At 40.2% G+C, this 16,600-nt stretch overlaps 1 protein-coding gene across 4 annotated transcripts in view; it reads right to left on the reverse strand.

Annotated features, from left to right (window-relative positions):
• CUNH4orf17 (chromosome unknown C4orf17 homolog) overlaps positions 1-16,600 on the reverse strand; it is a 254,168-nt gene that overhangs the window by 21,757 nt on the left and 215,811 nt on the right. For 3 of the 4 annotated variants that reach the window (XM_027773320.1, XM_014589204.2, XM_006152168.2), the window contains 2 exons: positions 4,497-4,713; positions 3,198-3,404 (listed from right to left, as the gene is read on the reverse strand). In XM_027773320.1, coding sequence (XP_027629121.1) covers positions 3,198-3,404; positions 4,497-4,623 — 334 coding nt within the window. In that variant the 5' untranslated portion in view covers positions 4,624-4,713. Of the gene's footprint in view, positions 1-3,197; positions 3,405-4,496; positions 4,714-10,613; positions 10,861-16,600 lie in introns of those variants that run through there. The other variant, XM_006152169.2, reaches the window with a different exon arrangement.

The raw sequence follows: 16,600 nt of genomic DNA on the forward strand, positions 1-16,600 counted from the left end.
ATTTCTACCCTGCAGAATTCCTTTCTTCTGTTATATTTTACCTTGTCCTTTGTATTTTGCTCCACTTTACTTTGATCAACTCCTTTACCTTCATTCAGTAAACACTAACTGAATGAAACACTAATTAAACACTGAGGTGTTTACCAAGGAGCAGGTGCTGTGCTAGAACCTGAAGAGAAGCCAAGAATGGCAAAACCACAGCAGGTAACAGCACCAGGGCCTGGCTTCAAGGACATGACAGCAGTCAAGGGGAGATGTAAAAAGGCAATCCGTCCCCATTGCATTTCCTGGACTCACTTTTTGTCTGATGTAATTTCCCATGCAGTGTTGGCTAAACATTCATTTCTGGTGACTCTTAGTGAATTTTGTAGGGATTAGAAACTAGAACCATGTCAAATATGTCTTGGACACAATTAGAAATAGTAGCAATGATATGAACTGATAACACTGTTGTGCTACTGAGTGGAGATCAGAAGAGTGAAAAAATTAGGAAATAGGAAAGATGGGAGTAACAGGGAGGCCCAAGCCACTTAGCTTGAGGTCCACAGGGGACACCTACACAGCCTGCTGTGGGGGAGGAGGAGCTGCTCCAGCCTTCAAAGACCAGCACCTGGCTCTTGCCATCCTTGAGAGAGACGAGATAGAAGGTAGGAGCTGCTGTTTCATGTGTGCTGACACCATTCTGCCCCTCACTCATCCAGGAGCAACAAGGAGGCCCAAGCCACACAGCCTGAGCTCCTCAGGGACCCCTGCCCAGCTTGCTGTGAGGGAGGAGGAGCTGTTCTGGCCCATGTGGTATGCAGTGCACCTCTGAAGTGGTCTACCACCCTACATTCTACTTATCTAGTTCAACCTCCAGCCACATCAGAAGCAGAAAGATCTGGGTAAACAGGAACCAAGCACCTGGAGACAGGAATTCTCTCTCTGCAATCCCTCTAGCAGTAAAAGGAGAGAATTATCCTCTGAAAACCTGAACCTAAAATTTCTACTGTGGGTTCCACCTTCCTACCCACAGGAGAGGAGGGAAACTAGAACAGAGTTAATGCACATGATAGGGAAGGGCATGAGCACACAACTCCAGATACATACTCAATAGAAGTAGGAAGAAGTGAGTATATTACCAGATGGCTAAAAATCAAAGCAGAGCCTCAAGATATAGGATAAAATCAGGAATACCCTCCCCCTTAAGGGAACATAATGACTCCTCACCAACAACAGATAAAACACCAAAGATCACAGAAAGGTCAGAAAAATAATTCAAAATGTTCATTGTAACAAAACTCAATGAGATGCAAGAGAAAACAGACAACCAATTCCAGGAGATGAGAAAATTCTTCTATGACTTGAAAGAGGAACCCCGTAAAGAAACAGACATACTGAAAAAGAATCAAACAGAAAAATAGAACTTCTGGAGATAAAGATTATGATGAAGGAAATCAAAACCTCCCTTGAAAGTATCAAGAGCAGATTAGACCATGCAAAACAAAGAATCTCTGACCTTGAAGACAAAAACCTCTGATTTAGACCAAGCAACTAGAAAGAAGACTAACCATTAAAAATTAGGACAACATATGGAAAATCCTAGGCAACATTAAATAAATGACTGCATTACAGGTACTCCAGAAGACAAAGAGACAGGCAAAGCCATCTCCTGAAGAACATCTTTCATGATATACTAACTGAAAACTTTCCAAATTTAGAAAGGCATGGAAACACCCAAATCCAGGAAATACAAAGAACACCAAATAGATGTAACATACCAGTTTGCACCTCATAGGCAAACTGGTAAAAATCAAAGACAAAGACAGTATTCTAAAAATGTCAAGAGAAATGCCAAGTTACTTACAAAGGTTACCCCATTAGACTAACATCAGATCTCTCAAATGACATTCCAGGCAAGGAAAGAGGGGGAAGACATATTTAAAACTCTTAAAGAGAAACAATTTCACCCAAGAGTACTATACCCAGCAAGATTATCCTTCAAATGGGAAGGAGAAATAAAATAATTCCAATATAAATATTAAAAGAATTCACCAAAACTAAACCAGCTCTTCAGGAAATACCTAAGAGAATACTACACCAGGAAAACAAAGGGAGATAAACAGAAGTAAGAGAAAGCAAAATAACTAGAAAAAAAAAAAGGATAGGTCCACACATATTGATAATAGCATTGAATGTCAAGATTAAATTTCCCAACAAAAAAGGCTAAAAATGCAGATTCAACTACCTTACACACAAACATGATTAAGTACAAATTTACCAATTATTTGATAGTTAGTTGTCTGCACAGGTTTCAATTTTTTTTATTTACTTATTTATTATAACCATTACTCATTGTATAAAACTAGGTAACATAGGAAAAGTCCAAAATGTTACAGTTAACTGAGTCTTTCTTTGGAATGGATTTAAAGAAGGCTAAAATCAAGAACTTTGTAAAGTCCATAAATCACCAAATCACTGACTTTGTAAAGCTCATAAATACGAAGTCACATGTATTTGCTTTTAAACATCTCTTTCCAATTTTGTTTTGTTTTTGCTTTTTTTGAGGACTTATTTCTTTTTGCACAGTACAGTCCTATGGTCTTACAAGAACTCATAGTAAGTGAGTAAAAGTTTTCTTTTTCTATCTCTTCCTAATGAGCTATTGTTAAATACAATTTTACCTATTGCTAATTTGACCAGTGATACCACAGATCTTTTCAAAATATAAACTCTTATCTCCCACAGTCCTCTTCATGGAAACTACAAATTCCTCATTCTTTGGCTATTTTTAGATGATCTTTGTTTTAAAAAATCCATCCTCATTACTTTATAAAACTTTTTGTTGTCTGATTTTTTAATCAATTTGTTTTTTCTTAGAACTATATGTCACAGTAATGAACATCATAGACAATTCAGTACATACTTTCAGAATAACCAGAGAAGTTGGTTTCAAATGTCCACAACATAATATGATGTTAAATGTCAAAGGTGGTGACTATGTTTTTATCATCAATTTGTTTATTATACACTGTATGTGCTTTTAAAAACCAAAAAGAAAAGAGTGAAAAATTCTTTGTAACAACTTATTTCACAGTGATAACACTTTATTACTATTTTGAAATTCACTGCAGCTATTTTAGCAGTTACATAGATATTTTCCCTCAAATGTTTGCAGGATGCATAAGAAAGCATTTCTTCAGCCAAGAGGGACTCACCAGAATGAGGTCGTGGGAGCACTTTGATACTGTTAGGAGCTGGTGACACTCCCCTGACAGGGCTCTCCAGGGCTGCAGGGCTGGGCAGGTAACTGCACTCGGCTGGTTGTGTCTCATGCTTTGAGTGGCTAAACTGGCTAGAGCCCCACAATGTTTTGGATATGTTCTCGTCATCATTTACAGTGCAGATTGGAATGTTATTCAAACCTAGGTGAGAAAGGATAAAAAAAAAAAAATCAAACAACCAGATTAGGTTTCAGTCAGGTTTTCTTTGAATGATCACTAATTTTCAATCAAATATTCAGACCTTAAATTGTATGAACCGGTGCTGGGCAGACATTCTTTGGAATTAGTGTAGCCAGCTTTGTCTGCAACGCACACTTCCTTGCACTCCTGCCGTGTCATCAGTGACAGTGGTTTTCAATCTCACTTTTTCCATCACCTCAGGAATATGATACATTTCATTGCTGGGAGCTTGCTATGGTGGCAATTCTTATTGGGGAGGTGATTCCTCTGTCTTAGAATCTTAGAAATAAGAATCCCACGTGTGTGTGAGGATCTGTTTTGATTAAGGATGTTGAAATGCTCCTTGGTGGGGTTGGGAGAGTCATACAGTTACCCCATTCTGGGGGGACTGAGTGGTCCATTCTATCAAGTCAAACAGTTCTGCACATCTCACAGACTTCCTAACCTTTAGAAATCTAACCCTTGAAATATTGATTCTTTTCCTGTTTGTTTTCTCTAGAACCCAAAATGTGTGTAAAAATTACAGACTTTAAAAATCTTCAATCCAACCCAAGTTGAACTGCCTCTCTTAGAAAGGAGATACTCCCACTGATGTTTCCAGGTAGTCTGCTGTGTAAAGTTAACATAAAATGAAGGAAGGTGGGAAGGAAAAAAAAGAAGGAAGAAAGGGAGGGATGGACGGAAAGGGTGGGAGGGAACATCTCCCTCCCTGGAGTTACAGGCAAGGCTGTGCAGGCTGTTAAGCTATCGAAATACTTTATACCAGTTGGTCATGGTGTCCTGAACTCCCTGGAATGTTCCCACTGCTCTGGACACTTTAGCACCTTTCCAGGCCTCTATCCTGATGATTAAGCAATCCAACCATTAATGTCTGTCACAGAGGGGCCTGCAAGCTTTTGCTCCAGCTCTGGGGCTGGCCTTTGGCCCCCAGTAGTTAATGTCCATGCCTTACAGTGGCTAAATATTTCAAAGAGTGGTCTCATGTTTACCTGTCAGAATCATCAAATAGCCCAGATAGAGAATGAGACCTCCTAGGGTGGTAAGTCACCTTACCTTTGATGTGGCAGACTCTTCTGGGATGAGGGGTGTGCCTGACTAGCAAGCTGCCTCCATTTCTTGACAGAACATGTCTGCCTTTGCCCTCAAACTGAAGAGCGGATGTGGGGAGCTTGGTGTTCATATTCAGTGTGTTGGTTTCCCCTGTCCACTGTTGCTGCAAAGGTTCTTAGGGGCTAACTCGACTGACCTAACTTCCAGAAGTGCGTGGACCCTGAAATGACAGAATGACAATTGTTCTGATGAGATTCTTGATGTTTTCTTATACATTAAGCATTACACCATCTTCTCTGTACCTAATTGTTCCTAAAGTCAAAGTAATGTGAGGTTATTTTGCTTTCAGACCACATTTTTTGGTAAATATTGAAAACAATATAAGCATGCATGGAACATAAAAAATTTCTCCCTGGAAAAATCAAAGTATTGGTGAAAAACAATGAAGTATATTCTATTTTTTTACTTTATTTATTTATTTACTTTACAATTAAAGTATAAATTTATTTTAGTACAAAAACTTTTTGAAATTCTTACATAATTTTCCCATTACACATATTTCCATGAACTTTTTTATGAAACATTTTTTAATTAATTAATTTACATTCATTCCCTAAGCATCATCACAGTATACAAAATGTGATTTCCTATCCAGAATATACTGCATAGTGGCTTAATCATGCATGTTATCATCAATAATTTTCCACTTCTAGTTTCATATATATATATAGATAGATAGATATAACATAATATACTATATATAGATAACACTTTGAATATATTTTCCCGTGTGTGTGTGTGTGTGTGTGTGTGTGTGTGTATAAAACCCCTATTTCTGACCCTCTGCCCTTTCCCACTCTCCTCCCACCTTACCTCTGTTGTCTAGAGTTGTTTTCCATTCCTTTTCCCCCCACATTTTATTGATCTCACAATTCCTTATATAATCTAACTACTTTCAATAGCAAGTTCAGCTGGTAATTTCAAGAAAAAGCAGTTTTAACTTCAATAAATCAAATAAATGCTAAGAAACTTTGCTTAAAACTTAAAGCCAGGAAAGAGATTAGGATTCCGTTCAAATAGTAGGTACATGAACCTACTGACAGCTCAAGACAGGACAAAAATCCTTACAACCAGAAGAAAAAGCCTAGAATAACATCAACAATGTTTTAGTCAGAAGTCATAAAATGCTATCTTACCAGTTCAGTCTCATGTACTTAATCTATCTTCTGTTGTGGTTCGATCTTCCCGACTAAATTCTGGGATACAATATTAAACTCCAGACTTGTCCCTATGATTAAGTTGGCTGTTTTCTTAGTTTTTAAACTCTTATTTCTGTGTGTCTGTATTTAATTTTCCTGGAATAGCACTCCCTTGAGAATTTCTTGGAGATCTGGTCTGGTGTTGGTAAATTCTTTCAGGTTTTGTTTATCTGAGAATGTTGTCTTTACTTCCCATATGAAAGATAATCTTGCTGGGTATAGTATTCACAGTTGAAACTGCTTTTTCCTTAACACTTTGAATATATTTCCCCAATCTTTCCTCACTCACATTATTTCCGATGAGAGGTCTGCTCTTAGCCTGATGGGATATCCTTTGTAGGTAACTTGCTGTTTTTCTCTTGCCAATCTTAGTATCTTGTCTGTTTGTGGTTTTGGTCAATCTGGCTATAATGTGTCTCGGAGATCTTCTTGGGTTGATTCTATTTGGAGTTCTTTGTATTTTGTGGGACTGGATTTCTGAGTGCCTCTCTAGGTTTAGAAAGTTTTCTTGCAGGATTTCATGGAATAGATTATCAATGCCCTTATGAGTCTCTTCACCTTCTGGAATACCAATTATACAGATGTTTGGACTTTTGCTGGTTTCTAGTACTTCTTGTATATCATTCTCAATTTTGGGGGCAATTCTCTCAGTCATCGTGGTGGGTTTTTCTAGGCCAGCAATTTTATCTTCTACAGCTGAGATTCTATTTTTTTTCCTTTTTTTTTTTGGAGAGGTTTTTAGCTATAGGACATGTGAGCTTGCCAGAAAGACAGAGAGAGACAGAGAGACAGAAAGTGAGAAATCACCCCCCAGGGGGATGGCCACGCTGCAATCCTTTCTCCTCCATTCTTCTCTCGGGATCTTGGGCATGCATGCATATGCGCCTGGTATGACTTTAAGCCACTGGGTCCAGGACTCAAACCACAGTTGACTACATGGGTGTCCAGCAACATAGCCATTACGCTAACTGCTGGTCCCAATAATTCTTTAAAGGATCATTATTCATGGCACATTTATAAATGTATCCATAACTTTGTTTCAATCTATGGGACCCAGCTGTGATACTGGGTATCACTGGCCATTGTGTTGGTGAATACCTCTAATATTGGTTACAGCAAAATTTTTAGTCTATTACAAAATAAATGATATATTTCTGATTCTTTAATAAAGATAATACATATTCATCAATGGGTAAATAATTTATTTCCTGACATTCATCTCTTTTAATTCCTATTTTTAAAATATGTTCTTTTCATATTTCTCATCTTTTGGGGAAAAAAATCCACCCTTTTGTTTGAGGAATGATTCTTTCATTTCTTCTAAATTTTTAAGTCTTAAAAAGTTAGAGGTTGGGGCCAGCAAGTGACATAGTGGTTAAGTCGCTGGACTCCTACATAGTCTACCATGGCAGTTTGAAACTCATGCCAGGCTCATGTGCTTGCATGCCCAAAATCCCAAGAGGAGAACAGAGGAAAAGGGATTGCAGTGTGGCCATCTCCCTCGGGGAATAATTTCTCGCTTTCTGTCTCTTTGATGTGCATATGTACCTTACAGAAAAAAGATCTCTCTCTCTCAAAAATAAAAAGAAGTTACAGGTCAGAGGCTAGCAGGTGGCATGATGGTTAAGGCACTGGACTCCCACATGGCCAACCACAGTTTGAGTCCAGACCTGGTGGCTTGCCTTCTCATTTTCCCTTTCTCTCTCTCTGGTGAGCATCCATGCCCTAGAGCAAATTAAATAATAATAATAAATAAAATAATAAATAAAATTAAATATTTGTTTAAAAAGAAATAATAATAATAAATATAATACAATATAATAAAGTAAATTAATAATTCATTTTTTTAAAGTTATAGGTCAAACTTGGTGTTTGTCATAAGCAGATTTCTTAAAATGCAAATATTATTCCAAACTAATTCATGGACTTTGGAAGGACATCAGGTAGAATCACTAGGCAATGCTCATCAGCGTATTGCACTGCAGAGCTGGAGGCCACATGCCTTCTGTGATCCAAGTCCTCGGCCTGGTCAATTGGCCTGAAAACATGACAAGAGCATGCATCTGATCTGTGCCCAGGATCCTGGCTGGCTACAAGATGGGAGGAGGGGGATTGCTGTGCGACCGAGCTCTGGAGAGGGTGCTGCTCTCTCTCAATCTTTTTTTCTCTCTCTATTTCTCTCTCTCTCTTTTTTTTTTTTTTTTGGAGAGGTTTTTGCTATAGGGCGCATGCACTTGCCAGAAAGACAGAGAGAAACAGAGAGATAGAAAGCAAGAACTCACCCCCTGGGGGGATGGCCACGCCGCAATCCCTTCTCCTCCATTCTCCTCTTGGGATCTTGGGCACGCACACATGCACACATGCCCAGTGTGAGTTTAAGCCACCGGGTCCGGGACTCAATCTGCGGTCGGCTACATGAGAGTTCAGTGACATAGCCATTATGCTAACTGATGGCCCCTCAATCTCTTTCTCTTGTGTGTGTGCACACATTTTATCACAAATGGAAGAAAAAAGGACTCTTTAAACATAACAATTAGCTGGGTGAGCCAGTAGAGTGATGGTTAGGTCGGGCAGATCCCACATGGCAGACTCCGTGGTTTGAGTCCGAGGCCTGGCAGCTTGATGAACATACTAGGTGCTTGTGCAGGTGTGCTTCAAGGTGGGAGAAATGAGAGAGAAGGGACTGAGCATGACCATTTCCCCTGGGCAGTGCTTTCTCACTTTCTCTCTCCCCCTCTCTCTCTCTCTGTCTCTCTCTAGTGAGTACATGTGCCCTATGACAAATTTTTTTTTAAAAGATAGAAAAGTGAAATAATCATCAATCTAAAAAAAAAAGTATTAAAATCAGTGTAGACATAAGGTAGAGGAAAAAGCTCTGGGCTATTATTGATATTAAACAACATAGCAAAAAATCTAAGAAATAAAGCAATTAATCTGTGATTACTTTGCTGGTTAAGGCAAAGCTGGGACCATAAATCCCATTTTTTATTCTAGTTTGGTGTGCTTTGACTCCAAATTGCCCTTTTTTTTTTTCCAGTCTTGAAAATATGGACATATTTTTGACACTGAATTATTTTGCCTAAAACCTCTCTGCATGGTTAGAAAAAAAAGTGTATTTCCCATTTCATGTATGATGAATGATGTTTCCATATAATATAGAACACAGCCAGAGCTGAAGAAAACGTCCTTCTTAAATGTCAAGAGCAGTATACCATCTTCAAGGAAGGTTATAACTTTCTTGTATTCTTAATCCAGAAGTTTTCTTTCTCACACGGTGGTGAATTTACTGAGTCATAATATTATCTTTTTCCCTAGGCCTGCACATGTCTAATATATGTCTGCGGAATGACTGAGAGAATATTATTATACATCTTATTGAATACTGCAAACAACAACATAACAAAGGTCCTCCAGTTTATCATCCACAGGCCTAATTTTGGATTTTTTTCCCTTTGTCAGATTTTACCATTCTCTCAGAAGATAATACAAATCTAAGATACTGCTTCTCTTAAAGTACAGTATGAAAGGTCCTCATTTAAATCTAATTTAACATAACACGTATTTGTTGGTATTGTATGTTAAAGCCATTATTGTAACTTACTACATCCAAACTGATAAAAACAATCATATAATGTATATTTTTGTTGTTGATGAGCCAACAAAAGGACCTTAAATGCAATCAAAAGAATATATTTTGAGAAGAAGACTCCTTCCTCCATGGCTCCTGAGAACTAGTGATTTAGAGAAAAAAGAGAAATGAAGATTTTCTACTGATAATTCAGCCTCCAGCCCACCAACTCAAGTGACAGATCTAAGGGAACCACAGCCAAACATCCAAACACTATTAGGGTTAGCATATTCCTCAATATTCACTGAATCTGCTGCACAAAGGGATAAAAATGGCAGATCACCTCCTTCTGCTCGCTCCTGAACACTCTCAGATTGAACTTCAAGAATTAGGAAGGAGACCAGCAGTTAGCATAATGGCTATGTCACTGGACTCTCTGACTTAAAAGATGCACCCAAGAAATTTCCCCCATGAAAGTTATATTTAAATGAGTTCCATTTATATTTCTTCTTCCTCTTCTTTTTCTTCAGATTGCTATAGGGTGCATACAGTCGTCTGAGATAGAGAGAGAGGGAAAGTGAGAAATCACCCCCTGAAGGAATGACCATTCTGCCATCCCTTCTCCTCCATTCTCCTCTCATACCCAGTGTGTTTCTCAAACCACCTGCTCCAAGACTTGAAGTGTGCAGTCCACCAAGTGGAATTCAGCTTAACCATCATGCCACCGCTGGTCTTTTGTTTATACTTCTATTTTAATTATGATTCCAACACTCTGCTTTCACTCTGAAGAGGAAAAGAAAAATCTGTTAAATTAAGTTAAATGTAGGATCAGCAGATGGCATAATAGTTATGTCGCTGGACTTCCATGTAGTTGACCACAGATGGAGTCCTGGACCCAGCAGCTTAAAACTCATGCCGGGCACATGTGCATGCATGTGCAAAGTCCTGAGAGGAGAGAGGAGAAGGTATTGAGGTATAGCCATCCTCCCGGAGGGGGTAATTTCTCGCTGTCTCTCTGTCTCTCTGGTGAGCACACATTCCATATAGTGAAAAATCTTTCATAAAAAGAAGGTAAATGTTTTCCACAGAATAAATGTCTTTATTCCACAAATTAGTATATTTTATTTTTATGATTTTCCTCAAAAATAAGTGATTTACTTTAAATAATAGTGTCACATTTCCTTAAAACAAACTTATTTGACTTAAGTCCTAAAAAGAAGATTAATTTGAGGACCATTAACTAAATCATACATAAAGTTTTAGATTATTTTACTGATGAATTCAAAATTATACCTGAGGGCAGTTTTAAATTCAGGTGATCTGGTTTACAGGAACTCAAGTCTGTTGATACCCTTCCAGCCTCATAATAGGTCTAGAACTGAGTTTTGGTTGATCTCCTTAAATCTTCGCACTGCAGCTGAGAATTTTCAATCGGCAGAGACAGTCTAATGTCTAATGCTTACAAAAGAATAGAGCTGTCTCCCTCCCGTTTCTCACACTCTCACTCCAAGGAGCCACGGAGGCTCCTTGGTTGTTAAGATATGCCACATAGCTTAGCAACATGGTAACATTCCTTGGGGAAATCTGAGTTCCAGAACCCCTTCATCCACCATTCTTATCAGACCTTCAGTTACCCACAACTTGACAAAACCAGGTGACAGCAAATGACTGTTCACAAGTCTGAACATACAGTAAAATTACAGCAAGAGCATGAGACAGAAGAAAGGGACAAAAAAGAGGAACATAAGTCACATTGATCATTCTTCCCACACTTCTACTTAAAGAATGCATAACCATGTGATATAATTAAACTTAGCTCAGTCAAAAACCTGTGGGGAGAAGATGTGGCTGACTCTATGGGTTTCCCAATCCTTGTGAACAAAACATACTGCACTGGTAGCCAGGATGTCCGGGCTGATGAACTGTTCACAGCCTTGAAAAAAAAAATTCTGACTGTTAATTACACAGAAATAGATTATACGTGTAGGCATATTACTGTCAGGATTGCATACAGTGAAGGAAAGTGAGGAAAAATCCCCCCTTGAGGAATGGTCATGCCATAATCCCTCACCCATATTTTCAGTCATGCTTACCATATTTTTCTTTACAGAACATCTATGATTTTGAGTTTCTCTATTATAACTTCTAAAAGCAATATAGGTAAGTTCTGAAAGGCAAATACTAACTTAAAACAATGCAAAGCTAAAACCTAAATTAGTTACTTTCTTCAGAGGCTCCCAAGACCTAGAAAGTTAACATAAATACATGTCTATACCCTAATCATGCCTCACCCTTTTACTGTACTTCATGGGGTTTAACTTGTTAGATAAGGTAATTGCAACATTTCGAGATGTTCATTCTACACTTTGCATCCATTAGGAAATATCTTTACACCGTTAGTAACAGCAGAGAGAGCTCTTTAAGCAAGATAGACATGTATTTCTCCATGTGAAAGCGCCACAGTCCAGAGCTGGTACTAGAAGCACCATGGCACTATCATGACCTCAGCTTGCTCTATGGTTTAGGTCCATATTCTAAAAATTAGGCTTCCATCTTTAAAGTTATCCCTTGTCCAAAATGGTCCCTGAAGTTCCAGTCACCCACGATGGCTATTGTATCACAGACATCACATCCACACTCTAAGCAGGAAAAGAGGAAAGGCAAGCAGGCGAGATAGAGTCAAACAAGGGTACATATAAGCTTTCGCTTCTTTTGTAAGAAACTTGCCATGAGTCCCAGGCAATAACCTAGGTCACACTGGCCACTTCTACCTACAAGGATGAATAAAAATTAATTTAAAAAAGCTTGCCAGAGACTGCATGGGCTCATCAGATAGAGTCAGAGAGAGAGAGAAGGAAAACGAGAAAAAATTCCCTCCGGGTAATGGTCATGCTGTAATCCCCTCTTCCATTTTCCTCCCCTTTTGAGATTTTGGGCACTCACACACATGTACATGTATGTTTCTCAAGCAACTGGGTTCAGTATTCAAACCACAGTTGGCCATGTGGAATCTAGCCACCTTAACTGCCAGCCACAGGGCACGCTGCTATCTCACTCTAAAACAGGGGTTCAGTTACTTACAAAGAAGAAAGAAAACATGTATTGGGCTGTAAACTGCAGTCTCTACCACAGATCTGACATTAGCAGCTAGCCCCGTATAAGAGTGGTTGTATCTTCCCTTAGAGCGGGCTATTAGGTTTGCGTTTCCCTTACGATGAGATGTTGAGCAGTTTTTCACACACATTTTAGCAGTTCATATGTCTTCCTTGGAGGATTGTCTGTACAGTTTATTTGCCCATTTTTTTTTCTTTTTTTCTTTCTTTATTTTTTGGAGAGGGTGTCCAGTGACATAGCCATTACGCTAACTGTTGGTCCCTATTGCCCATTTTTAACTGAATTGTGTGTGTGTGTGTGTGTGTGTGTGGTGTGGATAAACTACTTAAGTTCTCTGTAGATCCTGGTTATCAGTCCCTTATCTGAGGCATAATTTGTGAATATATTCTCCCATTGCTGAGGGTTGTCTCTTCCCTTTAATTATTGTTTCCTTGGCTGTGCAGAAGCTTTTTTAGCTTGATGTTGTCCCATTTGTCTGTTTTTGGGATTATTCCTTGTGATGATCTATCAGTTTTAAAAATATAATGTCCAGCTCTAAATTTGCAACAAATATCTGCAATCACAGAAAACAGTAGTTTTGACTTTGTGATCTCCAGAGCACAACGAATATGCTGCAGTGTCAAGGAAAGAATCCTAATATAGTCTAGAAGATTTCCACCCCCAACCCGGAGTATACACCCTGTGGAAGCCCTTCCCTTGAGTGTGGGTGGATCTGTGACTATGACTGATAGTCATGTGGTTAGGTTGCCTTCCATGGAAAAGATGAAGAAAATTTGTGGATATAATTTACATCTCCAATTAGAATAACTTTGAGTTTTTCAAGGTCTGTTAACCAGAAAGAGATTATTTTGAGTGGGCCTGACTTAAGTATATGAGCCCTTTAAAAGATGACTGAGGCCCTCCCTGGCCTTAAATGCTCCTCTCCTGGCCTATAATGAACTGTGCAGCTGCAAGGAGATGAAACTGCCACCAACCAGGAGAGCCTGGAAGAGGACCCCAAAAGGAGACCCCAGCCCAGTACTTATCCTGACTACAGCCTTATGAGATCTTGAGCAGACAACCTAGCTAAAATAAAGTTATGCCCAAATTCTGGCCCGTGAAAACAGAGTTGTTTTAAGTTGCTAAGGTTGTAGTAATTTATTAGGCAGCAATAGAAAATCAATACAGTAAAGTGAAATTAATATTCATAGGCAACATTCAAGAATAAAAATATACTGTCAGTTTCATGCCCCCAATTGTGAATGAAGCAGGTTGTGCAAACAGTGCACAACAGTCAGTTGTAAAGTGTTCCCACAACCTCTCAGTGTGTGCCGCAGTTCGGGGCTGTGTACGTGTCCCTGGGCAGGGAGGCCAGCAGGTTGAAATCTGGTTGGTGTGAACTGGATGGATACACTGATGATGTACAGCTGTGTCCTTCTCAACTGGTTGGTATCTGCACCATCCCAGTTATTAGGTATTTTGAGTAACATCTCTCATCAGAGGACAATCTCTGTCTTCTCAATTTGGGGAGGTAATGCAAAAGTGTCCCCAATAAATCACTTACTTGAAAGAAGTGATTGTTTTACTTCGACTTGGGACTTAAAATGCATCAGGTGTGAGCTCACATGCAGTGTCCCTTTGCCACAGTGAGGATGTGGAGTGGACGGGGTATGATTTAGGCATGTTATAGTGTTAGCACAGCTCCACTCTCAGCTGTAACAATTCCAAGGTCTTTCGGTCCCAACACAGTCCTGATAATATTAGTACTGCAAACCGGAGGCTGGGTTTCCTGATGGCTTGTTGGACAGATAGGCACTTTTGTGGAAAGCCCGTTCCACCTCAGAGAAATTAACTCATGCGAGATTGAGAGGTGACTGTCTAAGAAGGGATCAGATAATGGCCTTGTTTGCATGTGTTTGCCAGGATGTGTATGTGAGTGTGAGTGTGTGTGTGGAGGTCAGTGTGTTTGCTTGTGTGGAGAACTTGCAGGAAGAGGAGGCAGGTATTCACCATTATCACGCCACCCCTTCAACCCTGAAGACATTTTGTCTGTACCATGTCTCTCTCAAGGACGTTTCAAAATCAGTTTTTATTGGAATTCTGAGAAGAGCATCGCTGGGCAGAATCTGCATGTGAGGAGAAAGACACTTTTAGAGAGAGAAGAAGGAAAGAATTGGGGCTTGTGCTTCCTTCTTGGGGCTGATCACACTCATCACTCTCTAATTTTCAGCTTTCCTCCTCGTCGTAGCTGAGGTCTCTGCGTTACTGCATTTCGCTGTTTTTCCTCCCTCTTGGTTCATGGTCCACTTTTATTTTTCAAACTTTTTCATATGCTGCAAATCATTCATTCTCCCTGGAACTCCTTTTGCTGGAAACCTGCTATGTGCCAGACATTGTGCAGGGTGCTGGGTGCAAAGTGCTGAATAAAAAAATGAAAAAACGAAGGTTCATTACTTCATATCCCCATGTCTAGAGAAGACGGCGTTGAAAAAGTAAACACATAAATGGAGAAGAGGACTTACCTTGGTGAGGACTGTGTTTGCTTGCACATAGTAAAAACTCCTAAAGACAGTGGCTTAGACAAATTAGGTTTAAAGTGTGTGTTTTTGTTGTTTTTTCATGTTCAGATTGGTGCCCCCAGGGTAATGAGGATGCTGAGAAATGCAGTAGAACCAGGCTCCTTCCCTCTTCCTGTTTTGCCATCATCCCAGCCACTGTATATGTGTTCTCATGGTCCTTGGGAGCTTCTGCACCTCCAAGCCCAGCACATATGCCCCACAAGGAAGAAAGCCTCCCAGAGAAAGCAGTGACAACTGCGTAAAAGCAGCTGTGGCCATAACTCCTCAGCACCTCTGCTTCTGCTGCTAGGTGGAGACTTCTTCACAGCTGCCTCTCACTCCATGGGAAGATGGGAAATGTGACGTCTTAGTTCAAGCATGGAGCTCCCCTGAGCAGACGCAGGGGCAGTCGGCACAAACTGGGGGCCAGTCAGAAAGGAAGATGGCAGACAGCAGCATCTGCCAGACCCATGGAGGAAAAGAACAGAGCCCCAGGAGGGAGGAGGGCAGAGGAGACCTCTGCTGGCGAGGGCAGCCAGGGAAGGCCCCTCAGAGGAGGTGTCACTTAAGCTGGGTCCCAGGGTAGGCATCCCACGGAGGAGAGCAGTCCAGAAGAGGACAGTCAATGCTGATTTGGCATTTAAGTTCCATCCATGGAACCTGATTTACCTGTTATAAACTGAGTTGCAGATGCTATTCTAGCCCATGTATCCAAGAACAAGAGATCCAGAATGCTATTCTTGCTGTGCCTCCATGGTGGAAAGTTTTTCAAAGCTGTCACGGCAACACCGCCCAGTTCCTACTCTGGCATTATTGAACAGGAAGACATTTCCTGATCTGTTGTCGAATTCTACCTTCACCTGACAACAGTCAGAATGTTCGTAAATAGAGAATTTGGGTTAAAATGTTTTTTTAATTTATCTTTTTATGCATTTATATCTAAAACACATCCTAAAATACATGAATCGATATCATCTCCCAGGTTGTCATCAGATGCTAACTCTGCTAAACGCAATGGGGTCTCGAGGTGTAAGTGCTCTAATGGCCACTAGGTGGTGACAACACGCTGCACACAGACACAACGGTGTCCCACTCAGAAGGGCAGAGCAGGTGGAGCCGAAAGCTTTCGGAGGCAGGAACTGCTGTGGCTATTTAGTTCCGTAAACTAATAAACACTTTAGAAGGTAAAAATTAATGAAGGCCATGCACAGCCCCCTCAGTAAGGTACCCAATAAGCTGGCCCACGCTGCAGTAGACTGCCTCTGCTAGTGGGGCTGACATTCTGCATCTTGGCACGGCATCTTCGCCACCTCCTTCAAGTACCTTCCATTTTTCTTTTATTAGAGTTGAGCTGTAAGGCAGGCCCCTTGGCCTGGTGTTTAAGAAACCTAGATTCCCACATAGCCAAAGAGCAATTCAAATTCCGCCCTAGCAGCTTGAAGGACACACTGGGTGCATGTGTGTTCATGTCTCAAAATCGTAACAGGAGGGAGAGATGGAGACGGCATTGTGGCATGACCATACCCCACCAAGGGGTGCTTTCTCTCTCTCTCTCTTTCTTTCTCTCTCTCTCCCTTCCTCCCTCCCTCTCCCCCCCCCCCTTTTTTTTTTCTTTCTCCCTTCCACAAC

The sequence above is a fragment of the Tupaia chinensis genome, unplaced genomic scaffold (genome assembly GCF_000334495.1).
Source record: "Tupaia chinensis unplaced genomic scaffold, TupChi_1.0 Scaffold000340_1, whole genome shotgun sequence".
NCBI classification, from domain to species: Eukaryota; Metazoa; Chordata; class Mammalia; order Scandentia; family Tupaiidae; genus Tupaia; species Tupaia belangeri.